Raw genomic sequence first — 15,702 nt, forward strand, 5'->3', positions numbered from 1 at the left:
TTAAGATACAGATGCCATTGTAGTAATTCGTTATTTACAGTCAGCCACGATTAATTTAATCCTAGAGTTTAAGTGTCCAATATCAGGGCAGCTACAGAGATTAAGTGAGTAGTATTCGCCCGGTCATGTGATCATAACATGGCAGCCCCCATGAGGGGACCCTCTCAATGTAGAATAAAACAGCTTTTATATGGTCACAATGATTGGAGTCCCAATCTAATGCAAGTGGTCATGATTTTAAAAATATGTAACAAAATTACAATAAATGCTTTTAGGAGTAAAACTTTTTTTAATGAGGAAAACATTACATTTAAGAAAAAACACATTTTTAAAAGTGTAAAGTATGTAATGATAATAAAAAAACACCAACACAAGTTTTTTTTTTTAACGTTTTCCAATTGTGTGGATTACTGCATAATGGTTTTTGGTAACACTTCACAATAAGATTCTATTTGTTTGCATTAGTTATCATTAACTAACAATGAACAACATTTGTTTCAGCATTTATTAATAATCAATTAATGTTAATTTATGAAAACTCAATTGTCAGTTCATAATGCATTACCCAATGTTTACATATACAAATGTTAAATCAAAAAATTTATTGGCAGATGTTGAAATTAACCAGGATTAATAAATGCTGTAAAAGGTATATTTCATTGTAAGTTCATGTCAACTAATGTTTACCTTTACAACCTTTTTGTAAAATGTTACCAGAAATTTTAAAACAATTGGATTGAAATTATATTCATCAAGAGGAATTTCTAGGCAATGAAATATAATAGTGCAGAGCATAACTAGAAAGAAATAAAATATATAGGCCTGGAAATCCTAACTGTAAAATTCCATGACTGAACCCGGTTTTCATTATTGTATTACAGCAATGAAAATCTAATGAGAATAATGGTAATTATAATTACAAACAGACTCAAAATCAAAACATCCAGATGCATTATAACAATTACGGCTTTGGATACAGCTTTATGTCAAATATGATTTCTCATATTATTTTGGGAAGAAATATGACGTTTTTGTGAGATTCACCCAAACCTAGTCAATACTCGGACCGCTTCCATTTGTGGATCATCTGATATATGCAGTAAGATCTGACTGAAATCTCCAGTTTCAAAACTGAATGACTCACACGTATAGAAAGATTAAAATGTCTATAAACAATTAAAGCTGATTTCAAAACTAATGAAATGCAACAAGCAATCAAGGCACTTTTAATCAGACATTAACAGACATCATCACCTGAGGCATAACAAGAGCAAACACAGAACTGCTCTGCTTGTTTAAGACACACAACCTGAGCTTTCCCTCGATCTGACGCTGAACCACCTCACACACCAGACTGCTTTACTTTGACTTTGGAACACTTGATATGCACATTTATGAGGTAGAATTGAAAAACCTTGCTTGCCTTTGTGCATCTCCAAATTGAATTATTGTAACTAAACCGATTTCTTTATAAAATTGTATATTTATATTATAATATTTGATTTGATTACAACTTAAACCTCATTAGTAAGCAGTGCATTATCAGCTTCAATACAACCTGTGTGTTTTCAAACTTATCCTATACCAGTCAGGGTATTCAATTCTCAACATAAACTTTCATTATAAACTTGAAAATGTAATCAGGGCTTGTTACTGAACATTTAAAAAAAACATAAACAGAAGAAAAAACAAAAAAGGCACATACAGGTTGAAGCAGATGTTTACCAAATCAATCACTCATTTTAAACAACAAGGCACTTTAAACATCAGTATTTGCCACGAATCCTCCAACGATCTTCATTTAACTAATCAGAAAACTGTACAAGAAGAGAAATTGTTTAGAGAAGTGAAAGTTAAAATGCAAACTCAACATAAAAGAAAACACAATGACAACACAAACCATAACACAAAACGCGACACAACATAAAACATAACACATATCAAAACCAACCGAATAACAACATAAACCACAAAACACACAACAAAAACAAAACAAATAATAAAACAAAACAAACCAAAACTCAACATAACAAACCAAAATAAAACAAAAAACATAAACCAACATAACAAAAACAAATAACAACATAAACCTCAAAACACAAAACAAAACACACAAGAAAAACAAACAACAAAACACAAACAAAATAAAACAAACACAACAAACCAAACTCATAACAAAACAAATAACATAAAAGAAAACACACAATGACATCACAAACCATAACACAACACACAACATAACAAAACAAGAAAAACAATACAAAATATAAAACAAAACACATAATGACAAGAAAAAATACATAACAAAATGCATAACATATAACATAACACAACATAAACATAACAAAACATATAACACAACATAAAACACAACATAAAACACAACATAAAACACAACATAAAACACAACATAAAACACAACATATAACATAAAACACAACATATAACATAAAACACAACATATAACATAAAACACAACATAAAACATAAAACACAACATAAAACACAACATAAAACACAACATATAACATAAAACATATAACATAAAACACAACATATAACATAAAACACAACATATAACATAAAACACAACATATAACATAAAACATATAACATAAAACACAACATATAACAAAACATATAACATAAAACATAACATATAACACAACATATAACACAACACAACATAAAACACAACATAAAACACAACATATAACATAAAACACAACAAAACATAAAACATAACATATAACAAAACATATAACATAAAGCATATAACATAAAACACAACAAAACATAACACAACATATAACAAAACATAACATAAAACACAACAAATAACAAAACATATAACATAAAACATATAACATAACATATAACATAACAAAACATAAAACATAACAAAACATAAAATATAACATACAGTGAGGAAAATAAGTATTTGAACACCCTGCTATTTTGCAAGTTCTCCCACTTAGAAATCATGGAGGGGTCTGAAATTGTCATCGTAGGTGCATGTCCACTGTGAAAGACATAATCTAAAAAAAAAAATCCAGAAATCACAATGTATGATTTTTTTATCTATTTATTTGTATGATACAGCTGCAAATAAGTATTTGAACACCTGAGAAAATCAATGTTAATATTTGGTACAGTAGCCTTTGTTTGCAATTACAGTTTTTTCACCAGGTTTGCACACACTGCAGGAGGGATTTTGGCCCACTCCTCCACACAGATCTTCTCTAGATCAGTCAGGTTTCTGGGCTGTCGCTGAGAAACATGGAGTTTGTGCTCCCTCCAAAGATTCTCTATTGGGTTTAGGTCTGGAGACTGGCTAGGCCACGCCAGAACCTTGATATGCTTCTTACAGAGCCACTCCTTGGTTATCCTGGCTGTGTGCTTCGGGTCATTGTCATGTTGGAAGACCCAGCCTCGACCCATCTTCAATGCTCTAACTGAGGGAAGGAGGTTGTTCCCCAAAATCTCGCAATACATGGCCCCGGTCATCCTCTCCTTAATACAGTGCAGTCGCCCTGTCCCATGTGCAGAAAAACACCCCCAAAGCATGATGCTGCCACCCCCATGCTTCACAGTAGGGATGGTGTTCTTGGGATGGTACTCATCATTCTTCTTCCTCCAAACACGGTTAGTGGAATTATGACCAAAAGTTCTATTTTGGTCTCATCTGACCACATGACTTTCTCCCATGACTCCTCTGGATCATCCAAATGGTCATTGGCAAACTTAAGACGGGCCTTGACATGTGCTGGTTTAAGCAGGGGTACCTTCCGTGCCATGCATGATTTCAAACCATGACGTCTTAGTGTATTACCAACAGTAACCTTGGAAACGGTGGTCCCAGCTCTTTTCAGGTCATTGACCAGCTCCTCCCGTGTAGTTCTGGGCTGATTTCTCACCTTTCTTAGGATCATTGAGACCCCACGAGGTGAGATCTTGCATGGAGCCCCAGTCCGAGGGAGATTGACAGTCATGTTTAGCTTCTTCCATTTTCTAATGATTGCTCCAACAGTGGACCTTTTTTCACCAAGCTGCTTGGAAATTTCCCGTAGCCCTTTCCAGCCTTGTGGAGGTGTACAATTTTGTCTCTAGTGTCTTTTGACAGCTCTTTGGTCTTGGCCATGTTAGTAGTTGGATTCTTACTGATTGTATGGGGTGGACAGGTGTCTTTATGCAGCTAACGACCTCAAACAGGTGCATCTAATTAAGGATAATAAATGGAGTGGAGGTGGACATTTTAAAGGCAGACTAACAGGTCTTTGAGGGTCAGAATTCTAGCTGATAGACAGGTGTTCAAATACTTATTTGCAGCTGTATCATACAAATAAATAGATAAAAATACATACATTGTGATTTCTGGATTTTTTTTTTTTGATTATGTCTCTCACAGTGGACATGTACCTACGATGACAATTTCAGACCCCTCCATGATTTCTAAGTGGGAGAACTTGCAAAATAGCAGGGTGTTCAAATACTTATTTTCCTCACTGTATAACATAACAAAACATAAAATATAACATATAACATAACAAAACATATAACATAACAAAACATATAACATAACATATAACATAACAAAACATAAAACATAACATAACATGTAATATAACATAACAAAACATAAAACATAACAAAACATAAAACATAACAAAACATAAAAAAACATAAAACATAACATATAATATAACATAACAAAACATAAAACATAACATATAATATAACATAACAAAACATATAACATAACATAACATAACATAAAACATAACATAACATAAAACATAACATATAACATAACAAAACATAAAACATAACATAACATAAACATAACATAACATAAAACATAACATATAATATAACAAAACATAAAACATAACATAAAACATAACATAACATAAATCATAACATATAACATAACAAATCATAACATATAACATAACAAAACATAACATATAATATAACAAAACATATAACATAACAAAACATAAAACATAACATATAATATAACAAAACATAAAATATAACATATAACATAACAAAACATAAAACATAACAAAACATAAAACATAAAATATAACATAATATAACATAACAAAACATAAAATATAACATATAATATAACATAACAAAACATAAAATATAACATATAATATAACATAACAAAACATAAAATATAACATATAATATAACATAACAAAACATAAAATATAGCATATAATATAACATAACAAAACATAAAATATAACATAATATAACATAATATAACATAACAAAACATAAAATATAACATAACAAAACATAAAATATAACATAACAAAACATAAAATATAACATAATATAACAAAACAAAACATATAACATAAAACATGTAACAAAACATAACAACAAAAAATAACATAACAAAACGTATAACATAAAATATAACATAACAAAACATATAACATAACAAAACATAACATATAACATAAAACATAACATATAACATAACATATAACATAACAAAACATAAAATATAACATATAATATAACAAAACAAAACATATAACATAAAACATGTAACAAAACATATAACATAACAAAACATAACATATAACAAAACATATAATGTATAACATAAAACATAACAAAACATGAAACATAACATAAAACATAACATAACATATAACATAACATATAACATAACAAAACATAAAATATAACATATAACATAACAAAACATATAACATAAAACATGTAACAAAACATAACATAACAAAACATAACATATAACAAAACATATAACGTATAACATAAAACATAACAAAACATGAAACATAACATATAACAAAACATATAACATAAAACATAACAAAACATATAACACAACATATAACACAACATATAACACAACATATAACACAACATATAACATAATACAACATATAACATAACACAACATATAACACAACATATAACACAACATATAACACAACATATAACATAATACAACATATAACACAACACAACATATAACACAACACAACATATAACACAACACAACATATAACACAACACAACATATAACACAACACAACATATAACATAACAAAAGCTACGCTGTTATGTTATGTTTATACACAGTGGGTCCAAAAGTCTGAGACCACACTGAAAATCAAGGACATTTGTTTAATTTAAACTTGGATTTAAGGTTTTAGGATTTAAAGTTCAGGAAGTTTAAGTTTCTATTTACACTATTTACAGTACCTAAGCATTTGTAAGCAAATTTGTGACATTGTCCATGTTAACCCCTTTGCACAAAAGGTCAAAAACTTTTTACTCAAATTGTTATGATGAAAATATTATTGTAAAAAGGGAAACACTTTGTATTAAATTAGAAAAATGACAAATAGAAACATTGTCACATGACATATCAGACTTTTGGGCCCCACTGTATGCATGTAATTCATTTGTTTAATTATGTCTAATGATGTTACCTGTAAGGATATCCGTGATATTTGGCCCTAAAGACGGACAACAGCCAACTGAAGAACAGCACCACCAGACCAATTCCTGCCATACACATGACTAGAGAGAAAACATGAGACATAAAACCTGTTCTGATGCCACCAGGTATTTAAAAGCTATGAAGCAGGCTACATATTCTTTGACAGCATACTTTTCCTTTTTCCAATGTCCAGGTCTGATGTCGCGGCCTCGTGAAGCAGCACCATTCCTAAAGTCACGGCCGCATCTGAATCAGAGCTCAGGAACACGAGCGTGATGGGTTCAGTGATTGACATGAAAACAATTAGCATTGGGTCTCATTCAAGAACCATGTGTTAAACCTGCACGCAAACACTTTCAAGCAAACAATCATGGTTCATCAATAGGTTTGCCCTTAACATAGTTGAAATTGTGACTGGTTAGGATTAAAACTGAGATTAATATAGAAGAGATCCCGTTTGATTAGATGTGAAGGATACTGAACAGCAGGACTATGTGCGTCTCCGCCACAAATTGAGCTTGACTGCTGCCATGGATGTAACTCTGAAAAACACAGATTCACACTTGACATGGAAAATGGGAAAAGCTTGAACTTGCAGACCCCAAGAAATACAATACGGTGGCTTTTAGTTTATTTAGCTGTAAGCAGGGACTAAAAATGTATGTTTTTTTTATTTCAGTTTGATCTGAGCAGAAACTATATATATATATATATATATATATATATATATATATATATATATATATATATATATATATATATATATATATTCCCAAAAATATTTCATTTATTCATTTGGCCACCTATAACCAATTAAACGGCACCTTTTGTGGGCTGAATGATTTTGTATTTTTTTTTAACATGTTTTTTAAACTAGCGGATGCTTATGTTCTACTAAAAAGAGAGAAACCGAATATTTTCAGGCAACAGGATGTGGTTTCATGAAAAAAAAAAAATATCGGAACAAAATGAACCAGTTAATAACTGGTTACCAATTTAAAAATAACGTTTTCACTGAGGAATAATTGAACAGGTTTTTGTTCCCTTTCCGGTTACGTTCTGAAAAATATTTTGTTCATCTTTATGCTAGCGTACTCATAAAAGTTGACCTAAGTTACTTAAATTAAATATGCACGACATCATCTTGCAGTTAGTAGTGATGGGTTGTTCGCGAACGGGTCGGCTCTAAGAGTCGGCTCATGTAGGTGAACGTTGGGAGCCGGCTCGCATATCAGAAGAGACAAATCTATTTATAAAAATATAAAGAAATTAATATATGTATAATCAAAAGATTTAAATGAAGAGCATTAACTAATTCAAAGAACGAAAAAATTTATGGTAAATGGTCTGCACTTATATAGCGCTTTTTCTAACCTTACAGGTTACCAAAGTGCTTTACACTGTGTCCCAAATCACCCACTCACACATTCATACACCAATGGTGGCAGAGCTGCCATGTAAGGCGCTAGCCTGCCATTGGGAGCAACTTGGTTCAGTGTCTTGCCCAAGGACACTTCGGCATGTGGAGTCATGTGGGCCAAGAATCGAACCCTGCAATTAGCAGCCAACCCGCTCTACCACCTGAGCCACAGCCACCCCATACATAAATAAAATAACATAGGCCTAAATGCTCTAGCGCACACACATTTGTTCAGACAGTCTGCTTAGACTAACAGAGGAACCTGTTGTTCCTGTCAATCAGACATGCAGTGTCAACCAATGAACCAAAGATGCGTGAGGGAGGGCGGAGCCAACTCACTCACTGTGTCTCGTTTGGAAGGATGTGCCCTCCGGAGGTCTCGTTGCATTTTTTTATGTTTCATTGGGAATGCAAAAGGTTAACAATTGTATAAATGTAAGTGCATACACATAAAAGGCATTGACAATAGATAAAAAATAAATAAATAAGAAAAAGGAAATAAAATGAATGAAATGAGACAGCCTTGATAACGTATGCGGCTGACAAATGTGACCTCCGGAGGATGCATCCTTCCTTACTAGACACAGCCACACACACTTATCAACTGAGGAGAGAGGGGAAGGACAGCTGTGAAAACAACAGCTGGAAAGTGGAAAATGAGTCGGTAGCACAGTAGCATTTGGATGCATTTTAATAATGTAGACAGTGTTAGAGCAGAGTGTAGAATTTGCTAAAACAACATCTCATATAAAGCCGATTCTACTCACAACCTACATCGGCATATGTGAACTGTGCACCCTAATAATTTAATTAGAATTGTTTAAACACCAATCAAAGTCAAACTATCGCAAACTATTTGACTTGAAGAGCCGTTTGGGTGCCAAAAGAGCCGGAATGCTCATCACTCGTTAGGAGATGCAAACTGAAGGCTAAAGAGAATGGAAAAAACAATCTTTGTCTCAATCTCGATAGGAAATAATCAACTAGAGGTAGACTGATATATCGGTTTTGCAGATTAATCGGTGCCGATAGTTGCTTTTTGGGACTATCGGTTATCTGCAAAAATCTATACTGATATATATTAATTCTACAGTATAACAGCGTCCTCTAGAGGTGAAATAAAAACAATCATATGGGATTTATTGCATTTAAATCTTTCATTATTGACAATATACATCCATATTTCCATATCCTCATGTCAATGCATATTTTGTAACCGTTATTGTAGCGGAAGTCTTTGTCAACACACAAATAAATGTCCCGCGTGTGTTTTGGGCTTCTTTATAGTTAAAAGTCCCACATTATGCACCAAATCTGTATTTTGTCTGTTTATTATTGGTATTTTGGTTGAACAATAAACTGCATCTGGGATTTAAAGAGGCTTAAAAGACTCTTGTTTATATTTATATTTATGCATTTGTGCAATTATTACAGGGACAATCCCCCCGGAACAACCCAGAGTTAAGTGCCTTGCTCAAGGACACAATGGTGGTGGCCATGGGGTTAGAACCAGCAACCTTCTGATTAACAGCCCTGTGCTTTAGCCACTACGCCACCCCCACATGCCTTGTTCCATTTTAAACATTCTATAAATCAATTTTAAAAATGATACGCCAAATAATCAGTTATCATATTTATCCACCACCTTAGTTATCATTATAGGCAGAATCCAATATCAGTCGACCGCTATCATCAACACAAGAAACAAAACTGTGCTCGACAATCCATTTCATGGTCTTAAAGTTGTAAAACAAAGCAAATGAAATGGATAACCAACATGAGGTAAAGACTCACCACTTGGCCAGTGTTTGGATTCTTGTGAGCGTATGGAGGTCCTCGAATGTGATTCCACATTTGACCCGATGTCATGATCAAAACAAAACACTAGAAAGAGAGAGAGAGAGAGAGAGAGAGAGAGAGAGACAGACACAGACAGATTAGGAGTGATAGTGAGTTTCTAAACTAGCCACCGCATTTGTGAGTGATTGCCAGGGCTTTGCTAAGTGGTTGTTAAGACGATCTGAGTGGTTATTAGCATGTTGCTATGCAGTTGCTAACGTGTTCTGAATGGTTGCTAGTAGGGGTGTGCAGCAAAGCCATTATCTGTATTTGTAACCGTTCGTATGACAAAATTATCTGTATCGGTCTCTGTATTCGGGTGTGGGCGGGGCTTAAACCGGAAGTGCATCAAAACTCAATGAAATGCCCATTTTTAAATGTTACGCTTACATTTATAGTTTCTATTAATAAAATATGCCTTGTATATGCCTTTTCATAATAGTAGCCTAATTTCTAATTATTTTTTTAAATATATTATTTTATTCTTTTTTCTTATAAGGTTAGCCCTCATTGATTCATAAATTCGTTGTAATAATTAGAGATGTTTTTTTAAAATGCCGCTTTATCCTTAAACCTCTTGGATAATCAGTCAAACTAATATTTTTTATATTATTCGGTTGAATCCGTTGTTCATTTTGAAGTCATTCATTACTCGAGCCTTTCCGAATAAGGTATTCGGCTTTGGGCACATCCCTAGTTGCTAGGGTGTTGCATACTGACCCTAGTCTAAAGAACCCACTCAAAAGTCTCTATGATATTCCGGTGTACAGGGATGGGAATTGTAGAGATTCCAGTTTCAATTCCTCTTATTGATTCCAACTCCTAAATGGTCTCATTAATGATTCTTACTTTTGTAGAAGCAATATTTGGAGATAAGAAATACATTTTTATTGCATCTAATAGTCTGTTTTGCCAACTCAAGAGATAATTTCTGATTTCAACTACATTTTCAGTAACCGTTCTGACTGAAGTGTTTTTGATTAACTGAAAAGAACCAGCTCAGAACGATTTTTCATTCAGGAACCACAAACTCTGGTCACGCTATGTGTTTCGTGCTGTAGATTTAACTAAATTGAACTGGCTCATTAGAGTCATCTGTTCGGGAATCTGACTATTCTGGTCACGCGGTTCATTAAAAAGAACTGCATAATAAATAATAAAACTCAAGTACCCACCAGTGCAGAGAAAGCCCAGACGTTCTTATTGAAGAGGAACTCCAGGTTATTGCGGCGCAGGTAAGCCAGACTTCCAATGACTGACAGTAGCAAACCCAACATCAACGGCCCGGCGTAGTTAGGAGGTCTGATCACCCGGATCTGGACAACACAACAGCATGTTATAGACAGAATGATGTGACCGTTCAGAACAACGCTCATATTTTAATGAATAAAACAGGGCAGGGGCCTGGGTAGCTCAGCGAGTGAAGATGCTGACTACCACACCTGGAGTTGCGAGTTAGAATCCAGCGTGTGCTGAGTGACTCAGCCAGGTCTCCTAAGTAACCAAATTGGTCCTGTTGTCAAGGAGGGTAGACATGTGGTAACCTCCTCGTGGTCGCTATAATGGGGCACGTGGTGAGTTGTGTATGGATGCGGCAGAGAATAGCATGAAGCCTCCACACGCACTATGTCTCCGTGGTAACGGGCTCAACAAGCCACGTGATAAAATGCACGGATTGACGGTCTCAGACGCGGAGGCAACTGAGATTCGTCCTCTGCCACCCGGGTTGAGGCATGCCACTATGCCACCATGAGGACTTAGAGCGCATTGGGAATTAGGTATTCCAAATTGGGGAGAAAAGGAAATTATTTATTTTTTTTCAATTACAAAAATAAAGTAGGGCATGTTTTTTTTTTTATAGAAACAGGCTTACATGGACATCTGTTCGGTCAGCCACCCATCGAGCGAGCTGCTCAGCTGCAAAGCCTCGAACCTGCAGCTCGTACGTGTCCGCTCGTTTGGGTTTGCCTTTGGACGGAAAGTTGATGAATGTTGGAGCCGAGTTCATGTTGAGCTGTGGGGAAGATATCAATATAAGGAAATATAAACAATTGGCATACTTCTTAGAACAGAGCTCTCTTTTTGTTGTCATTAATGATTTTTTATTGAATATTGATTCATTTACAAAACACTGCAATACATGATATATAAATGTTGCTGCCAAACGTAAATGTCAAGTAAATGCCGAATGTTTACCATCTGAAAAACATCTGAGCCTTCATCAAAATCCACCATTGCAAAGAAAATTCTGTTAGTAAATGCATTCGAATATCGCCAAGAGTTCGCAAGAATCTGGTATTCCTCATCCGCCTGTCTGAAAACAAAACCAAAACACATACAATAACATTACACAAACAAAAGTTTAAATGTAATTCAAGAATAAAATTCAACACTTATGTTCTGTTGAGAATGACTTCAAGTTATTTTTGTTTTGAGCCACACAGACATTGATGATGTCCGTGAAAAAAATAATAGCGGTAGACCGATATATCGGTGCCGATAGTTTGGAACTATCGGTTACCACCAACAATCTATGCCGATAGTGTTCCTCTGTGGCCAGCCCTGGAGGAGTCTACAGTCAGAACGGCTTGGTCATACAGTATAGCAGCAGCCTTTACAGGTGATATAAAAACAATCACAAGCTGGGTTTCCATCCATGTATTTTTATGCACATTTTGGTAAATCGCATAAAAACTGCTGGATGGAAACACAAAGTAGCGAATAAAATCTCAAAAATGCACATTAAAAAAAATGTATTTCTTCACTTGAAGTAGATAAATGTGCATAAACTCTGATGGAAACACATTTACTGAATAAACTTCTATCGAATTTATTAGGAATACAAGATGTGCATAAAAAGTCATGTGACTGAGTAATTCACTCACTAAACAGCAGACCAATCATTGCATATAAAATGTTGCTCTGGTCATCCTGAAATAACAGTGTCTAGAAAATTCAGGTTTATTGACACTTTTGTGAAATATCTTATAGATCCACACAGCAAAGACATAAAGAGGAACGCACACACATAGTGCTCCCCGAACTTTGTGACGCGCTGTCGCTCCCAAATATGAGACAAATTCTTTACAGTGTTTTGTCTGCGTGTTTTATTTAATACAGCAAGTATTTTATTAATAAAAGAGTCACAGTGGCTACAGTTTCTCCAGAAGTGACGGTTTTGTTCTATGAACACAAAAGATTGAAACGTGGCTTTATTTGTGTGTTTTTACAACATTATGTTTTTTTTTGCATAAATTACATTTGAAGCGTGGATGGAAAAATAGCTACTGATACATCATGGGGATTTCATCATTGACAGTATTATCTGTATTTTCATCCTCACTTTTTATCAAATCAAATGTACTAAATTAAATTAAAAAGTAAAAGTTGCAAAGTAAAATGCAATTATATGGAACGTGTCGTGTCAGCACATGCAATGTGTCTCCAACTTAACATCTTCTAAATAATAATATAACAACCTCATCTGGGGAATATATAGGCTAGAATAGCTTAATTTTCTAAATACTCTAAATTTTCGAAAAACAGAGCATTGTAAGGAAGCCAAGTCTCTGTCATTTCAAAATAAGAGTCCAGTTGAATTTCGGGCTTGTTTATAGTCCCGCGTTAGCCACCAAATCTTCATTTTTTTTTTTACTGGTATTTTGGTAGCACAATATACTGCAGCTAGGACTGTAATAGATGCAAAAATTATTTAAATTGATAAAAAATTAATTCATGTAGGTATAGCAAGCCGGTGATCTCTAAATGGGGGCAGAATCTCCAAAATAGGGCGTGGTTTCTCCAGAAGGGGGTTGCGCCAACTCCAATCTTTTTACCTTCAAAATAGTTTGAAGACGTTAATTTGACCAAATCAAAACCATTTAAATAGATATTATTGACACTTTAACTAAAGCTTGCATGCAGTTTTCAGAAAGGTTTTCCAGGATAAATGCACTTTCTGTTTGAGGTTAATTTGGCAGCAAATAACATAAATTAGAACACCCGAGCATGTGAAAATGCATGGTAACTATTCATGTTTAAATATTTTTTTTAAATGCATTGAATTTGTACTTATATATATATTTTTATGCTGGATGTTTCATGCATATTTTCAAGTTCTAATCAAATAAGGACGCCTGACACTTCAAATGAAAGCATGTTTTACTTGCAGACAGCACACTGTCTCTGTTGCTGTAGTGCTGTGAACATGATGATGACGGAGTAGTTGCGTGGAGGAGCTCTGATCAGCCTCCTGAACTTCTCTCCATTCAGCCTGATGATTGCACGCTTACTGGTCCATTCCATCATCTGAGTGACCTTCTCTGACAACAGAGCCTGAAAACACACCATCCATTAATCATTAAGCTATGCTTCTTTAAAAGGGAGTAAAAAGCAATGTTTACCAAACTTTGTTTGTACCAAAATAGCTCCCATCTGAGGTTTTTGATCACGGACACGATGATATTAGTTCATGTACCAACCTGTGTGAGGTTTGATCAACCTTTCAGTTAACAAGCCCAGAACCCCCATATAAAACGTACAGCTTACAGCTTTAGCTTCTGATCAGTATAACCACATCCTATTGAATAGGACTAGTTTAAAACAATATGCAGACATCAGTGCACATTTATAAAGTCACTAATAAATGAACAGCATTTAGATCAGGTCAAGCAGGAAGCTAGGCTTAGTATGCATACTAGTTAATTATACGTGATATAGAGCTGAATTTACTCTGGTTGAGATCATTTGAAAAACTTGAAAATTAAAACCCACTGACCTCCTTCTTTTTCTGTGCATCTGACGGCGTGCCGTGAAAAATAACAGCGAGGAAAACAACTATCAAAAGTTTAGAAAACATTTCTGATGCTCCCAATGCGACCACGACTGTCCTACATGAACTCCTGTAAGCTTCCTATTGGTGGAGCACAGCGATGCGGAAGACCGAGCCGCGTCGGGGTGTATTTCAAAATAAAAGTCTTAAAACGCTTTAGTGGCTATTTCAAAATAAAAGTCTTAAAGCGCTTTAGTGGCTATTTCAAAATAAAAGTCTTAAAGCGCTTTAGTGGCTATTTCAAAATAAAAGTGTTAAAGCGCTTTAGTGGCTATTTCAAAATAAAAGTCTTAAAGCGCTTTAGTGGCTATTTCAAAACAAATTAGAAATGAGTGTTTTAATTGGCCATCTTATTAAACGATGCTTCCATTACTCACAGAAATACAACTACATCAGCTAGACACAGAATAACAAGATTAACATGTTTACATAAATAATATGAATACAAATAGATACAGATAGTTGTTAAAGTGTTATTATGTGCGAGGGAGAATTGAGTATATGCAGAGAGGTCTAGGGTTTATAGGCAGTATGAATATGGATAGTATAAACAGGGCTGTTTCTAGCTATAAGCGGTATAAGCGGCCGCTTAGGGCCTCCGATCAACCACGGGGGCCCTCAAAGCAAAGTCATTTTTAAAATTTGTATTTTATTTAGTTTAAAGTAACCGTGTACTGTCACAGTACTGTATTTGATGAAGGATACACTTCTCGTCGTAAAACAGTACGTTCTTTTAGGTATGCATGCGAGCAGTATGAATAGATTTCTGACAGATTTCATCCGGGGACGTGGGTATTGATCCATGACCCAAATATTTGATATAAGAACAACGACTGTGGAAATAATCTACTCTGGTTTTATTTTGCAAGCACCATTTAAGCACCTGGAACAACTTTCTTTGTATATATACTGTATATATTTATGTATACACACAGGCAGCTGTTATGGAAACAATTAGACAGTTATATGGGGCCCCCTTGTGGCCCGAGAGGGAAGGGAGAATGTAACTGCAAGGAGTGAGTAGTAGCTACGTGACAGGCATGAGGACGCTCAAAGAGTTTTTCGTCATCATGAAGCGCACCTACAAGTCGGAAGAGGGAAAAAGAAACGCAG

At 34.4% G+C, this 15,702-nt stretch overlaps 1 protein-coding gene across 1 annotated transcript; it reads right to left on the bottom strand.

The window, feature by feature from the left end:
* Positions 1–277: 277 nt before the first annotated feature.
* On the bottom strand, positions 278–14,660 carry LOC127663000 (magnesium transporter protein 1-like). The gene is made up of 10 exons (XM_052154375.1): positions 14,536–14,660; positions 13,924–14,093; positions 11,955–12,072; positions 11,632–11,772; positions 10,934–11,074; positions 9,714–9,803; positions 6,978–7,041; positions 6,671–6,745; positions 6,489–6,579; positions 278–1,817 (listed from the first exon to the last, which is right to left on the bottom strand). Exons 1-10 carry the CDS (start codon positions 14,614–14,616, stop codon positions 1,802–1,804), a joined length of 987 nt encoding a protein of 328 aa, XP_052010335.1. The 5' UTR covers positions 14,617–14,660; the 3' UTR covers positions 278–1,801.
* Between the last annotated feature and the right edge of the window lie 1,042 nt (positions 14,661–15,702).

Source organism: Xyrauchen texanus, chromosome 23 (assembly GCF_025860055.1).
Source record: "Xyrauchen texanus isolate HMW12.3.18 chromosome 23, RBS_HiC_50CHRs, whole genome shotgun sequence".
Taxonomy (NCBI): domain Eukaryota; kingdom Metazoa; phylum Chordata; class Actinopteri; order Cypriniformes; family Catostomidae; genus Xyrauchen; species Xyrauchen texanus.